Genomic DNA, 17,782 nt, shown 5'->3' on the forward strand with positions numbered 1-17,782 from the left:
TGGAAGAAGTTGTCCTGGGCCCTCAGGCCAGGTTCCAAAGCAGCCCAAATACCTGGATTAAAGAGCAAAGCTGTTTGAAAGAATGTGATTGAGGCTGCTCTGCAAAGAGAGGGACTGCATCAGCAAGGAGGGAGAGCAGGTGTTGTAATTGGGCAGAAAATGGAGGAGGTTTTGAGACAGATGTGAATGGGCTCGTGGTGTGAGGTGATATAAGGACTGGAAACGTCAACCTCAGAAGTGGGTCATGGGAAGGTACTGGCCAACAGAGTAGGGGCTGGTCCTAAGGTAAGGGTGAGGGTCAGGGGAGCAGCAGGTGAGTCTGCATGGAAGTGTCTATGAGGGGAGAAGGAGAGCATAGCCCCCAACTTTGTGAGGATGTCCCTTCCCATAAGGGGAACAGGACACTGTGGATTGACCAAAAAGGAATGAGTAAAAATTAGAAAACCACAAGCACAAACAAGGCTAGGTGTCTGTAAGGGTTGGTAGTCAGCCCCCAGAACACCTTGAGGACTGAATATGTAGCCCCAGTGTCTAGGAGGAAGGAGACGGGCCTACCTGAGATAAGAAGAGTTACCCTGAAGTTATCTCTTCAACACACAGTACTTGAAGAGATCCCTGATATCATCGGGATCTAGAGTGCCCTGAGTTTCTGTGGAGTGATGGTATTGGTTGGGTGATGGGGACCTGAGTCTTGTCAATCCTCTGCAGCCACTCCAGGAGGGCTGGATGTCCGGGTGCTCCTATGAGCTTGGGGACAGTCAATGGCCCAGTGTCCCTCTTGATGGCATTTAGGACAAAGACCCAGAAGCTTACAAGGCTTAGGACATGTACAAGCCCAATGACCCATCTGACCACATTTAAAACAGGGGTTGAGCAGACTTGAGGGACACTTCCTTGGGCCAGTGGAACCAAGCATAGATGCTGAGACCAGGTAGATGGCTTGAGCGAGCATCTGATATCTCTGCTTTCAGGCCTTCTTGTCTCCCTCATTATAAACCTTAAAGGTCACTTCCAGAACCTCAATTGGGGAGTTAGGGGCCTCCTCTCAATGTATCTTAGTTTGGCCTTAATATCAGGGAAAACCTGGGAGAAAAATTATGTCCTCAGTAGTTGTCTCCCATCTGGAGCCTCAGGGTCCAGATTAATATATTGTAATAAAGCCTTAGTCAGTGATCTAAAAATGTTGAAGGGTTTTCATTATTATCTTGGAATTCTTCTTGGAGTGTTTCATAATTGATAACCTTATGGGCTGCCTTTCTAAGTCCTGCCATGAGGCAAGTAATGCATTGGTTTCTACTAGTTATTCCTCAGGAAAATTATAATCCCAGTTGGGGTCCTGGTCAGGGACTGTTTCAATGTCAATCAGATGGGCAGGGGAGGTCTGATGTATAATGTATTCAGCATAATTTCTAGCTTGCTTCCAAACTCGCCTGTGGTCCTCATGCAGGATGGTGCTAGACAAGATCATACGGACACCATGGAAGGTCAAATTATATGATTGAGTCAGATATTGACACCCTTTGATATATGTGGTGGGGCTTGAAGTATGAATCCAAGCCATTGTTCTGTCTGGGAAAGATCTAAAAAAGAGAAAGGCACATGAACCTGGGTTATACCATCTACCCCAGCCACCTCGTGTATCAGACACAGAGATGTGGGTTGAGCAGTGGTAGCCTGTGAGCCTGTGGCAGGAGGAGAGAAGGTGGAGGGGCCAAGGGAACAGTTGTTGTGGTAGCTTCATCAGAAAGAGAACTGTGGCAAGGTGGGTGTCTCACCCACTGGGTCAAAGGAGGAGGAATCCTGGGTAGAATCCTCTGTCCCTTTGGAAGAAGGTGTAGGGGAGGTGAGGGCTGAGAGGACTTGTGTGGGAGAGCAAGAGCTAGAGAGAGAGGGATTAGGACATGGAAAGGAAAAGACCTGAGCATATGACATCTCTTTCCATTTTCTGGAACACTCACAATAGTTGAAGAGATCCCTGATAACATTGGGGTCCAGAGTGCCCTCAAGTGGCAATTAAGAGTCATTATTCAAAGGATATTGAAGCCAGATCTGATTGCACAAGCAGATAAGTTTTGCAGGGTTTAGATCTGGGGTGAGAGAGACCCTAGGTTAGCCAGGAGGCAGCCTAGAGGACTCTGGGAGGGAATGGATGAGGAGCCACCCATGAGACATAGGATGTGAATTTAAACGTGGGCCATCCCCCAGTCTCGAGTATCACCTAGTTGAGAGCATGGTTATGCTCAAGTGGTTGTCAACCCTGCTGGGTAAGCGTAAGTCCAGGATCCCATAGAGGTACTTGGGACCCAGCCAGGACAATGTAGTAGGGGCAAAAGCGCGTATAAGGTGCAGATACCCATAGATGGGAGAAAAGTCCATAGAGATTAATCCAAGGCTGAGAGGTCGTCTCACCAGGAACAGCTCCCAATCATCCTCGGTATTTTTGTCTCAAAACCCAGGACCCAAATAAATGACCACTTATACACTGAGTTGATAGGACGGATCAGCAGTAGCTGTGAATGTTGTGCCTGGGGGTGCCCCCAACCACATAGTGTGCCAGATGATCAACCATTACTTCCTGGGAACTGTAGGTCCTTTAGGTTGACTGGAGATGAAATGTCTGGTGGTGGGGGCAGAGAGGGCCTTCGGCAGAATGGAGAAGCGGGTTCCATGATGGAATCCAGATCGGGGCCTGGGGAAACTCAGTGAACCTCAAAGGGGAAATTTGGCACACCAGGGAACCCAATCTCGGGAGGCTCAGGAATCAGAGCCAGGTGGGTTCTAATATGGGTGGTGCTGAGAGCCATAGCCAAGTAGGAATGATGCATGGCAATTGTCAGCCTACCCAATGTTGCTTACAGGGAGGACTCTCCATTGTGGAAATGGGCTTGCCTTGGACCCAGGTCATTTGCAGTGACATTGCTTGAAAGGTGACCTTGCTGGGAATAGGGCATATCCTGCTGCCTCAGGCACCCGCTCCTTGAGTTCCCGTTGAGTTCTCCTGGGATTCAGAGAGTATTTGGTATGCAGAGCCTGGTGGAGTGTGTGGATTTTCCCAGAACGTACTTGTAGAGTGCCAGTGAGAATCGGGAATAAAGAGTTGCTGTTTGAATCTACAAGGTGTGTGGTGGCTCGGTTATTTTGAGCCCAGACAGAATGCGACATTTGGCGGCCCGTGAGGGGAATGTCTGAAGCATAGAGGTAAGTGAAATTGCTGGACCCTGAGGGAAGGCGAGAGAATAGGTGACCATTTCAAAAAACAATGTGTTCTTGTTTTGATTTATTTTGTTTTCGTTTCAAGCTGCCTATCCCTAGAAATTTCTCAGGCAAACTGGGAAAAATGGTTGGCTCAAGGTTTGAAGTTTGTTGGTCCTGAGGAAGTGAAAATTGATACAACGATTTTTTATTCAGTTTTTGTTTCATTCAGTTTCGGTTTTGTTTTGTGTTATCATATTGGGTTGTGTTATCTTTATAGTGGATTAGAAATTAGTAAAAAACAAACTGAAAGAGTGTTAAGTAAATTGTTAGAGGTTCAGACCATGGAGAAAGACATTTTAGATTAAGCAAAAGAGAAGGTCTCTCGAGCTAGTCAGACAGAGGAAGAAAATTTAAAGGAAATGGGGCTATTAGGAAAAAGGCTACAACAGGAGGCTGCTACTAACTCGGTTCTATCACCAGAGGGCATAATTCAACCAACAGCTCCAACTATGGAGACAGCTGAGTGGCCCTCAATCCCCGTAGTTGATAAATGGGATCCTGAGACAGGACCTCAAAGATTAGCATGCCCTGTACTTGAGTAGACAGGAGGGCAGTGAATTCACCATGCTTTTGATTTCAAAACAGTGAAGCATTTAAAGGAGGCTGTAACAACCTATGGTCCCCAAGCACCCTTCACGGTAAGCATGGTCGAATCCACTACCAACTTGGACATGACGCCAGCAGATTGGGCTAGCATGTGTAAATCTGTGCTAAATGGAGGACAATATTTGTTATGGAAGGTTGCCAATGAGGAATTTTGCACGGAGACAGCTAGGTGAAATGCAGCAGCCGGTTACCCTCAAAGAAATCTAGATATGTTGTTATGAAAAGGACCTTTTGAGGGTCAGTGGCAACAAATTGAATATGATCCTGCTATATATGCACAAATTGCTGCAGACGCAGTTAGGGCATGGAAGACTTTACAAGGACATGGAGATTTACAAGGTCAGCTATCTAAGGTAATACAGGGAGCTAATGAACCTTACGCTGAATTTGTAGATAGGCTTATTCAAACAGCTGCCAGAATTTTTGGGGATACAGAACAAGCAATGCCATTAATAAAACAATTGGCTTATGACCAAGCAAATTGTTGCTGCAGAGACGTTATTAAACCATGGAGACATGAAGATTTAAACACATATATTAAATTATGTAGAGACATTAATGAACAAGGGCAAGTCTTGGCAGCTGCAGTACAACAGGCTTTAGATGCCAGGCCAAAAACATGCTACAATTGTGAACAAACAGGACATTTTAAAAGGAATTGCCCCATAGGAAAAGGGTTTAACAAAAGTAGGTATCAAAGGAATAGAATACCGGGTATTTGCCCACGATGCGGTAGAGGGAGACATTGGGCTAATGAATGCCATTCTCAAACCACCATAGAGGGTACTCCCTTATCAAAAAAAGGACAAGGACCAGGTATTTACCCATGATATTGTGGAGAAAGGTATCAGGCTCCATTGCCAAAAAACGGACTGCGGGGCCCAATGCTCCGGGGCCCACAACCACAAATATACGGGGCAGTGGAGGAACCCAGCAACACCATCAGGGTAGTGCCCAGGACACATTGTCCATTAAATACCTCATCAGACAAACCAGAGGGAGCACAGGGTTGGACATCTGTGCCTCTGCCAGAGCAGTACTAACTCCAGAGATGGGAATTCAAATCATTCCCACAGGACTAAAAGGACCTCTTCCCCAAGGAAGAGTAGGCTTATTATTGGGACACAGTTCTTCTACACTAAAAGGACTTATGATAAATCCTGGGGTAATTGATCCTGATTATGTAGGTGAAATAAAAATTATAGCTAGTTCTCCAAGAGGTATATCAGTAATTTCACCAGGAGATAGAACAGCACAGTTGTTAATAATACCCAGCCTACATGATAAATTTTCTAGTTGTAGTGTAGAAAGAGGTTCCAGGGGATTAGGCTCCACAGGTGTAGATTGGGCTATGCTGTCTTTAAATTTATATTCTCACCCAATGCTAAAACTAAATATTCAAGGACATGAATTTAATGGGCTACTGGACACAGGTGCTGACCTTAGCATCGTATCTCATCAAGAATGGCCAAAACATTGGCCATTACTACAAGCCACTCAAATGCTTCGAGGCCTAGGAGTGGCGACTAATCCCCATAGAAGTGCAATGGTATTAGATTGGAAGGATCCTGAAGATGTGAAGGAACTATACAGCCATATGTATTGGATCATCTTCCTATAAATTCATGGGGACGAGATCTTCTAGATCAATTAGGTTTGACGTTAACAAATAACATCAATCCTAATGCGCCCACTACTAGGGCTAGACAATGTTTTAGGAAAGAAAAAAGATTAGGAGAACAAGAACAAGGTATAGCAGCACCAATTCAAATAGATCAAGGAATAGATAGACATGGATTGGGTTTTCAGAAAGGGCCACTCAGACAATCAAAATTACTTGGAAATCAGAAAGACCAGTATGGGTTCCTCAGTGGCCCCTGACTAAAGAAAAGATACAAGTAGCCCATGACCTGGTCAAACAACAATTAGTGGAAGGACATATACAACCTTCCTTATCTCCCCATAATACTCCCATTTTTGTCATCAAAAAGAAATCTGGTAAATGGAGATTATTGCAAGATTTAATAGCCATTAATAATGAGATGGTTATTATGGGACCTGCTCAATCAGGGATTCCCCAATTGTCTGCTTTGCCAAAAACCTGGCATGTTTTGGCTATAGAAATTAAAAATTGTTTTTTTTTCAATTCCAATTCATCCCGAGGATAGTCCACGTTTTGCATTTACTATCCCTGCATTAAATCATGAAGGTCCTGATCAGAGATATGAATGGAAAGTACTCCCTCAAGGGATGGCTAACAGCCCAACAGTGTGTCAAATTTATGTTAACAAAGCAATCCAGCCACTTAGAAATCAAAATCCTGAACTACAAATATTTCACTATATGGATGATGTATTATTAGAACATAAAGATAAAAACACATTGCTGAAATGTTATGCCACACTTACAAACTTATTAAAAAATTATAATCTAGAGATAGCAATAGATAAAGTACAATTAAATTTTCCAATTAATTATTTAGGAGTTCTATTATCCTCAACCATGGTCCATCCACTAAAAATTCAAATAAGAGTAGATCAACTCATATCACTTAACGACTTTCAAAAGTTATTGGGAGACATAAATTGGATTAGGCCTTATCTAGGCATAACAACAGGAGAGTTGGGACCTTTATTTGATATTCTAAAAGTTCCATCAGATCCAAATTCACCCCACATGTAGACTCCTAAAGCAAGAAATGCATTAAAAATTATTGAAACATATATGGAAAATATACATTTGGATAGAATTGATATAAGTTTGCCTTTATTATTTATTGTACTACCAACAAAAAATATTCCTACAGGAGTATTTTGGCAAGAAGGTCCATTATTGTGGATACATTTATCTTATTCTCCTAACACTATTCTTACTAGGTATCTTGAGGCTGTAGGGCAATTAATACTCAAAAGAATAAAAGCAGTGAAGGGAGTGTTTGGAATTTCTCCCAATAAAATTATTACTCCATATACTATGGATCAAATTGATGAGTTAGCTAATGAGTTAAATACTTGGGCAATAATCCTGTGTAAATCTAATGTTTTATTTGATAACCACTTACCATCTAATCCTTTGTTGTCTTTTTGGTCTAAGCATCCTGTAGTTTTTCCAAAAATGACAAGAAAAACCCCTATCATGAATGCTCCAAATATATTCACTGATGGGTCAAATAATGGTACAGCAGCAGTAGTTACCCCTGATTAAACTTTTACATTTTAGTACCCAAACAATCAGCTCAAAAGGTAGAGCTTAATGTAGTATTACAAGCTTTTGTGATGTTTAAAGTTTCTGTATTTAATTTATTTTCTGATAGTCAGTATATAGTTAATGCTATAGTATCCCTTGAAGATGCTGGTAGGATTTCTCCTTCCTCTACTGTTTTCTCTTTGTTTTCCACTATACAAAGTCTAATCTGGGACAGAAAAGATCCATTCTTTATAGGACATATCAGGGCACATACAGGAGTGCCTGGAGCCCTTAGTTTGGGCAATGATTTAGCAGATAAAACTACACATGACATACATATTTTCTCTATACTAGAAGAAGCTACAAATTTTCATAAAAGGTTCCATGTTAATGCTAATACTTTACAAAAGTGTTTTAAAATAACTAAGGAACAAGCCAGACATATAATAAAACAATGTCAATATTGTGTGACCTTTTTACCACAAGTTAATCTTGGAGTCAATCCTAGAGGACTGATACCTAACCATATTTGGCAGATGGACGTCACACACTTGCCAGAATTTGGAAAATTAAAATATTTGCATGTTACAGTTGATACTTCTTCTGCATTTTTGATGGGCTCCCTTCATGCCGGAGAAAAAACTAAAGATGTTATAGCTCATTGCTTACAAAATTTTGCCACTGTGGGCGTTCCTAAACAGTTAAAAACAGATAATGGTCCTGGCTGTACCTCTACCTCTTTTAAACAATTTTGCTCATCATTTGGTATTACTCATATAACAGGAATCCCATACAATCCACAGGGACAAGGCATAGTTGAAAGAGCTCATCAAACTATTAAAACGTACTTATTAAAGCAAAAATAGGGAATTGGAAAGGGGTATATATCCCCCAAAGATAAACTTAAAATAACCCTTTTTACTCTAAACTTTTAAAATTTGGATTCATCAGGGCTTAGTGCTGCGGAAAGACATATGTATCCAAAAAATGTACATAAGCCTAAGGTACTTTGGAAAGATATTCTAACAGGATAATGGAAAGGTCCTGACCCAGTGATTGTCTGGAGTCGGTGTTCTGTTTGTGTGTTTCCACAGGGAGAACAGCAGCCAATTTGGATTCCAGAGAGACTAACCAAAGCGATTTCTACAGACCAAAAAGAAGATGATTTGACTCAAATCCATAACAGCTGATATCCAGAGCTCCAGCTTGGCTATTCTTACATCTGCGACAGTGATTAACCAGGATGCTTTTTTCAATATCTATTTTATTATTGCCTTTATTGCCTTTTCCCACATCATAAAGTTCTATTTTATTTTTTGAGCTCATGCAAACCTAGGTTAATGTTTTTCTGATCAGTTTTATTTTTTGACTGTGTAGTTTTTAAACATTGCAATGGAGATTTCACCTAGGTAAAGCTACAAGGCCTTTACTATTGTCTTATGTGTTTTATGTTATGTGTGCACACTTCTGTTTTGTGTTGTATGTCTGTATGTGCGTATGTCCATATTTCATATATGAGGAGCGCTCATGAAAAAATGGATCTGAATTTTTTTTTATTCACGTGATTTAAATGGTTTAATTTAAATTAGGTAAACAGCTGTTAAGGATTGTTTTTAAAGGAGGTTAGCAGATCTGTTTGTTTACTTTCACCTTTCCTTTTCATTATATTTAATAATTCTGTTCAGGATAATGTCTCTTTAGCATCATTGCCAGAATTCCTATCTTCATCCCAGTGCTGGTGAAGACAAAGATAAAACCAAACTACAGCTTCTATGATAGCTATCACAGTAAACTGTATAAACTGATGCATCAATGAATATAACTCAACAAGTAATGCTCAATCAAGGAGTCGACTTACTTTGGGAGGAAATGGATATATTGATAGACTCCTCCACTTTGAACTGCTTGCAGAACTTGCCTGGACTATGTATCACTTGTATACATTGTGAACTATCATTTGGTGCAGCGAATTGTGGTAGTGCTGGCATATCTTTGCTGATGGTGTCACCAGTGATGCAATTTTTCCAAAGGAGCTGTCAATTGGCTTGGTGTCGTGGCATTTCTGTATCCTCCTCCTTTCTGCTAGTGATGGTCTAAAATTTTGGGGCCAACAGAGGTGAGGCAAAGAACCTCACACCCCCACTGGTGCAAAGGCCAAATTTGGGGGCCAACAGAGGTGAGGCAAAGAACCTCACACCCCCACTGGTGCAAAGGCCAAATTTGGGGGCCAACAGGGGTGAGGCAAAGAACCTCACCCCCCCCACTGGTGCATAGGCCTATCCTCAAGTATGGCTGTATGCTGGACCGGTAGTCAGTGATGGGTATGATCCAATTGCAGTGGTATCAACCTAAGACAGGAGGCTGACGCCTAGAGGTCAGTTCATTGGATGATGGGAAAGAACCATATGTTGAATTGGACACCCTAACAGGCACAGTCCCTAAGCCACATTGCTTGTTGTTTAATTAATCAGAAGGGGGGAGATGCTGAGAGCCATAGCCAAGTAGGAATGATGCATGGCAATTTCCTTGTCAGCCTACCCAATGTTGCATAGAGGGAGGACTCTCCATTGTGGAAATGGGCTTGCCTTGGACCCAGGTAATTTGCAGTGACATTGCTTGAAAGGTGACCTTCCTGGGAATAGGGCATATCCTGCTGCCTCAGGCACCCACTCCTTGAGTTCCTGTTGAGTTCTCCTGGGATTCAGAGAGTATTTGGTATGCAGAGCCCGGTGGAGTGTGTGGATTTTCCCAGAACGTGCGTGTAGAGTGCCAGTGAGAATCGGAAATAAAGAGTTGCTGTTTGAATCTACAAGGTGTGTGGTGGCTCGGTTATTTTGTGCCCAGCCAGACTGCGACAGGGTGGTTAGGGTTGGGTGGGAAAACAAAAGTCTTTCCTTAAAATGGCTGCTGTCACTTAAAATGGACATCCAGATACTAAGCAAGAATCTTATACTTCTCAAGCCTGTTTGCTGAGCCAATCCCCCCCAAACACCATTTACCTTGTATGGGAACTAAAGCCTGCTTCTCTGTCCCTGTCCACAAGGGTAGTGTAAAGTTTTAGGAGTCTCTTGTGTTTCTAACAACTCCCTTCCAATTTTTCTTTTCCTTTTAGTACCTATTATAATGCTAGATTCATCGGACCCCATTAGACCTCCAGGAGCCAAATCTGATGCAATCACATAAGAGTCTTTATTGCAAGCTAGAGCCTGGACTCACAACCGTTTAGGATGCAGCAGTCCCAGAGAGTGAGTCCTGGCCCTTAGTTCAGTGACGATTTATAGTTTTTTTGGTATACTCTATGCATCACAACATCACACAGCAAATCATTTCACACCGTGGGAAAAATCAAACAAAAACTCTTAACATTGATTAGCACATTCTCTGGTGGGAACAAGTTGGGTAAGGGTGATTGGTTTGTTCAAGAGGTGGATACATTTGAACTGATTGCTTTAAGCTGTGAGGCGTGTATGCACTAAACTACATGGTTTTCTAACATGTTATCTATCACCAAAACTACTGTGAGGGTCACCTGACATTTCAGATATGTTCCCTGTCTCACTCTCATTGGTTGTTGCTATGGTCTGAAATTAGGTCTCAAGCATTCTTTGGTCTTGCATTGCTGAGTCAAGGCTATCTGGTCACTGCAGTTAGGGGTAGCTATGTGCCTAGAAATGCTGGATCATTCTCCCTGCCCCCCGCCCCCCCCCCCCCCGCCACCCTGCTTTGGACAGGCCCTGCTCTGAGGTAGAGGCTGATTATTTCAAAAATGGAGTCATATCAATTTCTCACTATAAGGTCCTTGCTTAGCACCTGGATGGCCCTCTTAAATGACACCTGGCATATTAATAAGAACATTTCACTTTCCTGCCAAAGGGCATTTGAGGAAGTCTCACCACACCTTCATACCAACCCAACACTTAACCATCTGCATGAGAACCCACTGGGCTCTGATTCCTGATCCTCCCCCATAAAAGTCCCAGAACTGATGCCTGTTCTGCTCCTCTCTCCTATAGAGAGATGGCCTTTACTTGTCAAGTGTGAAAAATCAACTCTCGTGTGTATCTCTGCCTGGTCTCTGTCTTTCATTTCTTGCTTATCTGTGTCTCTTTCCTCACTTTGCCTTCACCCCCAATCTGGGTTTTCTGTTGTTTTTGGAAAAGAATCTTTAAGGACATCAATTTAACATGCCTCTGCATACCAATTAAAAAATGCATTTGATTGTTTTCATTTGGGTCCTGGTTCTTTGTTTTCAAGTACTCCTCACAGAGACAATTTTCTTCAAATTAAAACTTCCCCCTGGGGTCACATCAATATTGGATATACTTATTCATTTATGTGTTCACATACATTTGTGGTTCTGGGGATGGAACCCAGGCCCTTCCACATGCTAGGCAAGTGCTTTACCATTGAGCTATGTCCCCAGGCCCTCAGTTAATTTTTATGAAGTTCACTCATTTCTGTAGAAAAGCATGGGTTCTGGGTCCCTAGATTGTACAGGTGAAATTGGCCAGTGTTCCGCAAGGGGATCTAGACCGTTTGATGCAGATGCTCAAAGGAATGTGCACCTATCAGTAGCACTCCAGAGAGTGGAACCCAGTCCCCTTCTGACCTGGCCATGCTTACACACCCGGTCCTGTTTGTCATGACATCCTACAGCTGTGGGCTGTCTCACAGCACAAATGAACCTACAGTGAAAAGATGAGGAATTCAAAGAGCAGTCTGGGTGCTTTATTCCCAGGGCTGTGTGGGGACACATGCAGCTCACAGTACTTATACAATTCAAGGAGTCTGGACACACCAGAATATCTTCAAGTCCCTTTTTGGTCATAAAAACCCATAAAACAACCAGTGATGACACATCTCATATTGCAGATCTTCCTTGCCTTTATTTGATCTTAGAATACAGCAGCAGAGCAGAATGAATGCTGTTCAGAACTCCCCACCCCACCCACCACACATGCAAGTTAGACACAGAGCCAGAGGAAAGGAAGTGTCATAAACAGGTGTGAGGCACACAGATCGCTGTGTGGGGGACAGATGGGCTGGCTGTGTAGGACCTGGAATCTGATACCTATTCCAAGAGTGAGCTGCAGTCTCATTACATATCCAACTGGGTTCTAGTTCACTGTGTATAGAGAAGCCTTCAGGCCCAAATTAGAACATGTACACAGGCAGCTTTAGGATAACTCAAAAGAAGATTGGGTGGACCTCCTTCTCCTCCTTGGATGGGAAGCTAAGGGTAAGGTCATTACATAATCCCACCAGCCTGAGTCCTCAGCAGGAGTTGTCATTTAGGGGATCTTGATCTTACTCATCCTCTGATCCTCTGCTGATTGAAAACCTTGTGTCCCTGGGTAGGGAGAGATGGGAAGTGTTAGGGGAAGATCTGTCAGTTATGAGCAGGCTTCTCCCCCACCAGAAGGTGGTAATTTATTAAGTTTAGTTTAGACACATTCACAAGTGTTATCTACCTATATAATTCCACTATTTTGATGAAAGCTAATTTGGATGGTTTCATTGGCCATGATTACATTATTTCAGGAAAGACTTTGTAGCAGGATGATGGGCAAGATTTTGTGAGGCCCAGAGAAGCTATTTTATTCTCACTGCATCCAAAGACCAAGACGCCAGGTTTCTAGGTCTATGTGGAGACCCACAAGGATGGGCAAACCTTGAGTGTCTGAATGGCACTGAGGTCGCCTAAGAAGGGTTTTTTGAAATTTTACTGTCCACTTAGAATGCTCCAGGCCTCCTGTGTTCCCCTACATGGATTATGCCACAGTGTAGAAACAGATAATGACCTGATTTCAGTTGGATGCTTTGAGTTTCTGGGAATGAACCTCATTGATCACCAGGTACTTGGTGGTGTTTCTCCATCAGCCCCTGGAGAATTCCAGTGTCAAAGTCAGAAAACTAGGTAAAACCATCATGGAAGATGTCAGAGGACTAATCTTGAGATTCCGTTCATTTTGGACTATTTATTTATGGATCATCCACGAAACAAAATAGTTTCTTCATATGTGCATGAAGCCTAAATCCCATTCTAAAAATCCAGGCCCCTTGTTATGACTCTATACAGACACATATGGCTCTATACAGAAGGTCCAATCTTCAGGGGCTTCCTTCCAATGTAGCTCCCAGCCTCTGATTCCTTTCCCCATCCACACTTCAGGCAGTGTCTGAAATGCTGGGCTCTGAGTTTCCTTCATGATCCCTCTACATCCTGGTTATACATCCAATTGCGTAGAGGGCAGCTTTTTATACACACTCAACTAGGCAGCTGTTGGACAGAAACAGTGATTGAGGCCCTGGTTGTAGATGAACATGTGGCCACATTGAGGACATGGGACAGTACAGAACACAAGGACCTTGGGCTGCCTAAAGTCCTTCAATAGTGCTGTGAGCTCAGCACAGAGTTGGGAACATCTCTCTTGGTGGATGGCACCCTGGGCATCATAGCTCTCCAGAGGGGCAGGGTATAGCTCTACACTCAACTGGCTCAGCCTGGCAGTGTGACAGAGCAGGTCCCTGAGGACCGACATGGAGATGCGATTCTGGAAAAAGCACAAGGCCCTGAGCTGGGAGCAGCGGCTCAGGGCAGGCAGGATGGCTTGGAGCTGGGATTCCGTGAACTCACAGGCTTCCAAGTCCAACCTGTTCAGGGTGGCTGCCACAGTCTCCAGCAAAATTTTGAGGGGCTCTGGACTGAAATTGGTCAGTTTGATGTATCTCAGATCCAGGCGTCTGAGCTGGCTGGTGTTTGGGCAGCGGGAGAGATAATTCCAGTCGGAATCTGAGAGCGGGCACTTGGTTATCGAGAGGGTCTCCAGGGGGGTCTTCAGGTGCCTAAGGAGGAACCAGGCAGTTAGTTCTGAGGGAGAAGATGAATTGACCCAAACCCAAGGTCACCGTGACCATCTGAACATGGTTGACATTTTATAGAATCTGCTCATTCAGGTCACTCCAATTCAACCTGAAACTTTCACCACTACTTGTGTGACCAGGTGGGTCCTCCATCTCTATGAATGTCACCCTCAATGACAAGCAGAAAGCCACAAATCTAGCCCCAGGAAGTCAGGAAGAGTCATGTACCAAAGACAAATCCAAGAAAGCTGTGTAAAAACACACTGGGGTTAGCCCCTGCAGGGCTCACTCCCTGTCCCCTCAGCGAGGTCTCACTCCCTGCTCTTCACTCACAACCCCCGAGTCATCACCTGGAGCTCAGACCTGCCTTCCCCAGGAGGGCATTAGAAGTGGGCTCCTCTGCTCCCAGATGGAGGACAACAGGGCTTCCTTGTTGAACAGGTAGAGGTGTGGGGGCTTCCCTCCTTCAAAGTCCTCACTTCTACCCTGCTTTGTACCCCTGTCGCTGGACAGGGCTCCCAGGGAAAGAACCTCACACCCACCTCAGGAGCTCCTGTCCGCATCAGCTGGCTTCCCAGCATGATGTCACTTCCCAGACCATGAACCCTGGTTTATCCCTTTGCTCTAACACAGGTTAGGAGATGGAGCTTCAGGATACAACAGGAACAGATGATGGGTTATTTACCTTCCAGTGCCTTGTTCACCATTAGAGTGTCAGTGGCTCGCACACAGTAGGTGCTCTTTCATATTTACTGATACTGGTCTGCAGAGGAAGCTCATCCCCCTTACTTACCCCAGCACCTGCTCCAGGTGGCCCTCAAGGAGGAGGACAGCATCCACATAGAACTTCCGCAGGCAGTCCATCCTGAGGAACTGCGAGGTGAGCTTGGCAAGCAGCCGCTTCTGCTCCTCTGGGGAGGTGTGGGCAGGCACTAGAACCTGGGAGACAAGCAGCTTCCTCAGGTTCCTCATCTGGCCCAAGAAAGGAGCACAGGCAGCCAAGGTGGAAGGCGCCCTGGTGCAGTGCACTTCCACCTTCTGGACAGAGTCCAGCTGCAGCAGTCTCAGGACCTTCCTGGTGTGGTGGGTGGGTTTCCCAAAGATCTTCAGCCTACTGCAACACAGGTGTACCATGTCCCTTCTCTGTGAGATCCATAGGAACAAGAGAGTCAGGAATTCATCCAGGGGCCCTTCTGTGAGGCACAAGTCTATGAATATCTTCAAGGGCAGCTTAGCTGCCATTGCTGGACCAACTTTCAATGTTCGATTCTTCTTAATGTCCTCTGGTGAGCAGGCATCAATCACGGCTCCAGACCACGTCCTCCAGAAGTTCCTTGGAGCCCTCCGCAAATCCAGCACCTGCAGTTTCCACCTCCTGCGGGGACCACAGCAGAGTCTCAGCCCTGAAGCCCCTTCCTTCCCCTCTCAGCTGCTGCTCCCTGCTCCACCTCTTCCTTCTGTCTCACTTTTCTCCACCCACTTCCCTCCAATCCAGCCTGGTGCCCCCACTTGTACAGACTGAGGCAGGGGCAGGTACAGCCTCATTCAGGGGTCAGCACAGCTGCCACATGCACCACCACATCTGGAAGCCTTTCCCAGATGGGGCTCAGCATGGCCAAGGCCTCTCCACCCCTCCTTGCTGGCAGCACAGGAAGCCTGTGGAGCACACTTCAGCACCCACTCTCCCTGCCTATACCCATCCCTTCCCTGGCACAGAGGGTGCTCCCTTCCAGGCCACCTGGGTCCCCCTCACCTGGGGTGATCCTGCTGGGCAAGCAGCATGTCCAGCCCATCCAGTGCCACTCGGAGCATCTCCAGCTGTGGCTGCCTCATCAGGGCCCCCAGGGGCAGGCAGGTGAAGGGCCAGGCCTGCACCATTTTCTTCAGGACCTCAGTGTGTCCCCTGCTGAAGGCCTCCACAAAGAGTGGTGGGAAGAGCTCTATGGGCAGGTCCTCCAGATCCAGGATGGCCCTGGACTTGTCATTCAGCAGGCTGCACCCTGCCAGCTCCAGCAGCATGGGTGGGGACTGGATGCTCATCCTGGGGAGTCTGAAAGAAGAAGGATCCAGGAAAATGGTCCAGAGAAAAGTTCACTATCCCATCCATTGCCAGCCACTAGGAAGGGGGTACTGGGGAGTCTAAAACTCACCCCAACCTTAATGGGGGAAAGCTTTGCTTATTATTTTGTCCTTCTAAAATGGGAATTGGAGTGTCATGTGACTTAATGCAGTAGGGTCCTCAGTTTCAACAACTACAGAGGCTCAGAAAGGAGTTGCCCTCACATGGGTGATGTTATTTTTAATTTCAAAAAATTAAATGGGCAATTATAAAGCATGTGCCCATATTATAAAACACTTGGAAATTACAACAGAGTCTCACAGATATCTATTACACATGTGAGATTCTGCCACCTTAGCGGGGAGGTCAAGAAAACAAACAGATCAGAAGAACAGAGTTTGTGAAGTGTTGCATGAGATAGTTTGAAGCTTTTTGTTTAAACAAATAATAAAATTACAAAACTACATAAGCCATAAAGTATAATCTGGGGGATGAGGCAATATTGGGGTTTGAATTCAGGACACTCAACCAGTAAGTCACTGCTCCAGCAGTATTTTGGATATTAGTTGGAGACAGGGTCTCACTGATTTGTTTAGCACCTGGTCTTGCTGTGGCTGGCTTTGAACTCTAATTCTCTGGCCTCCACAAACTCTGGAGGTGTTGGGATTACAGGTGTGTGCCACCATGCCCAGCAAAACAGTATAATTTTAAGGGCACACAAAATAAAGATTTTTATTATCAGAAAGTAGAATTCCAATCAATTAGAATGAAATAGGATTGCAATCTACTTCCTTGGTTAAGTAATTTTAAATTGGCTTTGCCTGGAGCTCAGTGGAAGAGCACTTTCCTAGGACATGTGAGGCACTGGGCTTGATCTTCAGCAGCAGGAAAAATTATTAAATGATGGGCTGGTGACATACCTCTGTTGATAGAGTGCTTGCCTCCCATTCACAAGACCCTGGTGCAATCACCATACCACCAAATAAATAAATGGATAAATAAATAAATTATATTGTCCGTATAAACTTCAAAAAAACAACAATTTAAAAAAAGAAAAAGTGCAGGGCATGAGTGCACAAGCCTGTAATCCCAGGGTCTCCGGAGACTGAGACAGGAGGATCATGGGATCAAAGTCAGCCTCAGCAAGAGCCAGCGCTAAGCAACACAGTGAGACCCTGTCTCTAAATTGAGATGTGGGGATGTGGCTCAGTGGTTGAGTGCCCCTGAGTTTAATAGCTCATACCAAAGAAAAAAAGAAAGAAAATTGAAAGTGACATAAACCAAAATGGAAATCCTAGTGTTCAGGATCAAGGTTAAACTACACTGAGAGGCAAAATCGAAGTTCTAAATTGGTTCATGAGAAAAGACAGGAATCAAATTGTTCCTGAATCCGCACAGGTGAGGCAGGAACGGGGTGGTGCTCAGGGCGGTGAGGGACTTACGGGATCTGTCCAGGTGTGCAGCGTTCTCAGAGCCTCAGCAGGCCTGACTGGTTCTCCTTGGGCTCCAGGACTCTTGTGTTTCTCTTCTGGCTCCACAGAAGCTTTTATGGACCTCTCTGACCACGCCCCCAACTCCATCTGATTGACTGGCATCCAATCAGAAAGCAGTATCTGATCAGGTTCTCCAGTCTCCACCCATTTAATCCTGATCGGATGTTCTTCCTCCAGATTGATTGATTGAATGATGCTCATGCAGGAGCACAGAATCAGGGAGAGTGTGAGAGTCAGGGATGCGTCCCTCCATGCACTCCAACCATGGACTCAATTTTGTCCATATGTGACCCTCCTGTTTTTCCTGTGAGACAGAAAA

At 44.6% G+C, this 17,782-nt stretch overlaps 1 protein-coding gene across 1 annotated transcript in view; it reads right to left on the minus strand.

Annotated features, from left to right (window-relative positions):
• Positions 1 to 15,951, minus strand: part of LOC139707336 (PRAME family member 20-like) — a 41,287-nt gene extending 25,336 nt beyond the window's left edge. The window contains exons 1-3 of the mRNA XM_071618543.1: positions 15,665 to 15,951; positions 14,705 to 15,286; positions 13,493 to 13,893 (exon numbers count right to left, since the gene is read on the minus strand). Coding sequence (XP_071474644.1) covers positions 13,493 to 13,893; positions 14,705 to 15,286; positions 15,665 to 15,951 — 1,270 coding nt within the window. The remainder of the gene's footprint in view (positions 1 to 13,492; positions 13,894 to 14,704; positions 15,287 to 15,664) is intronic.
• Between the last annotated feature and the right edge of the window lie 1,831 nt (positions 15,952 to 17,782).

The sequence above is a fragment of the Marmota flaviventris genome, chromosome 10, assembly GCF_047511675.1.
Source record: "Marmota flaviventris isolate mMarFla1 chromosome 10, mMarFla1.hap1, whole genome shotgun sequence".
In the NCBI taxonomy this organism is placed as follows: Eukaryota; Metazoa; Chordata; class Mammalia; order Rodentia; family Sciuridae; genus Marmota; species Marmota flaviventris.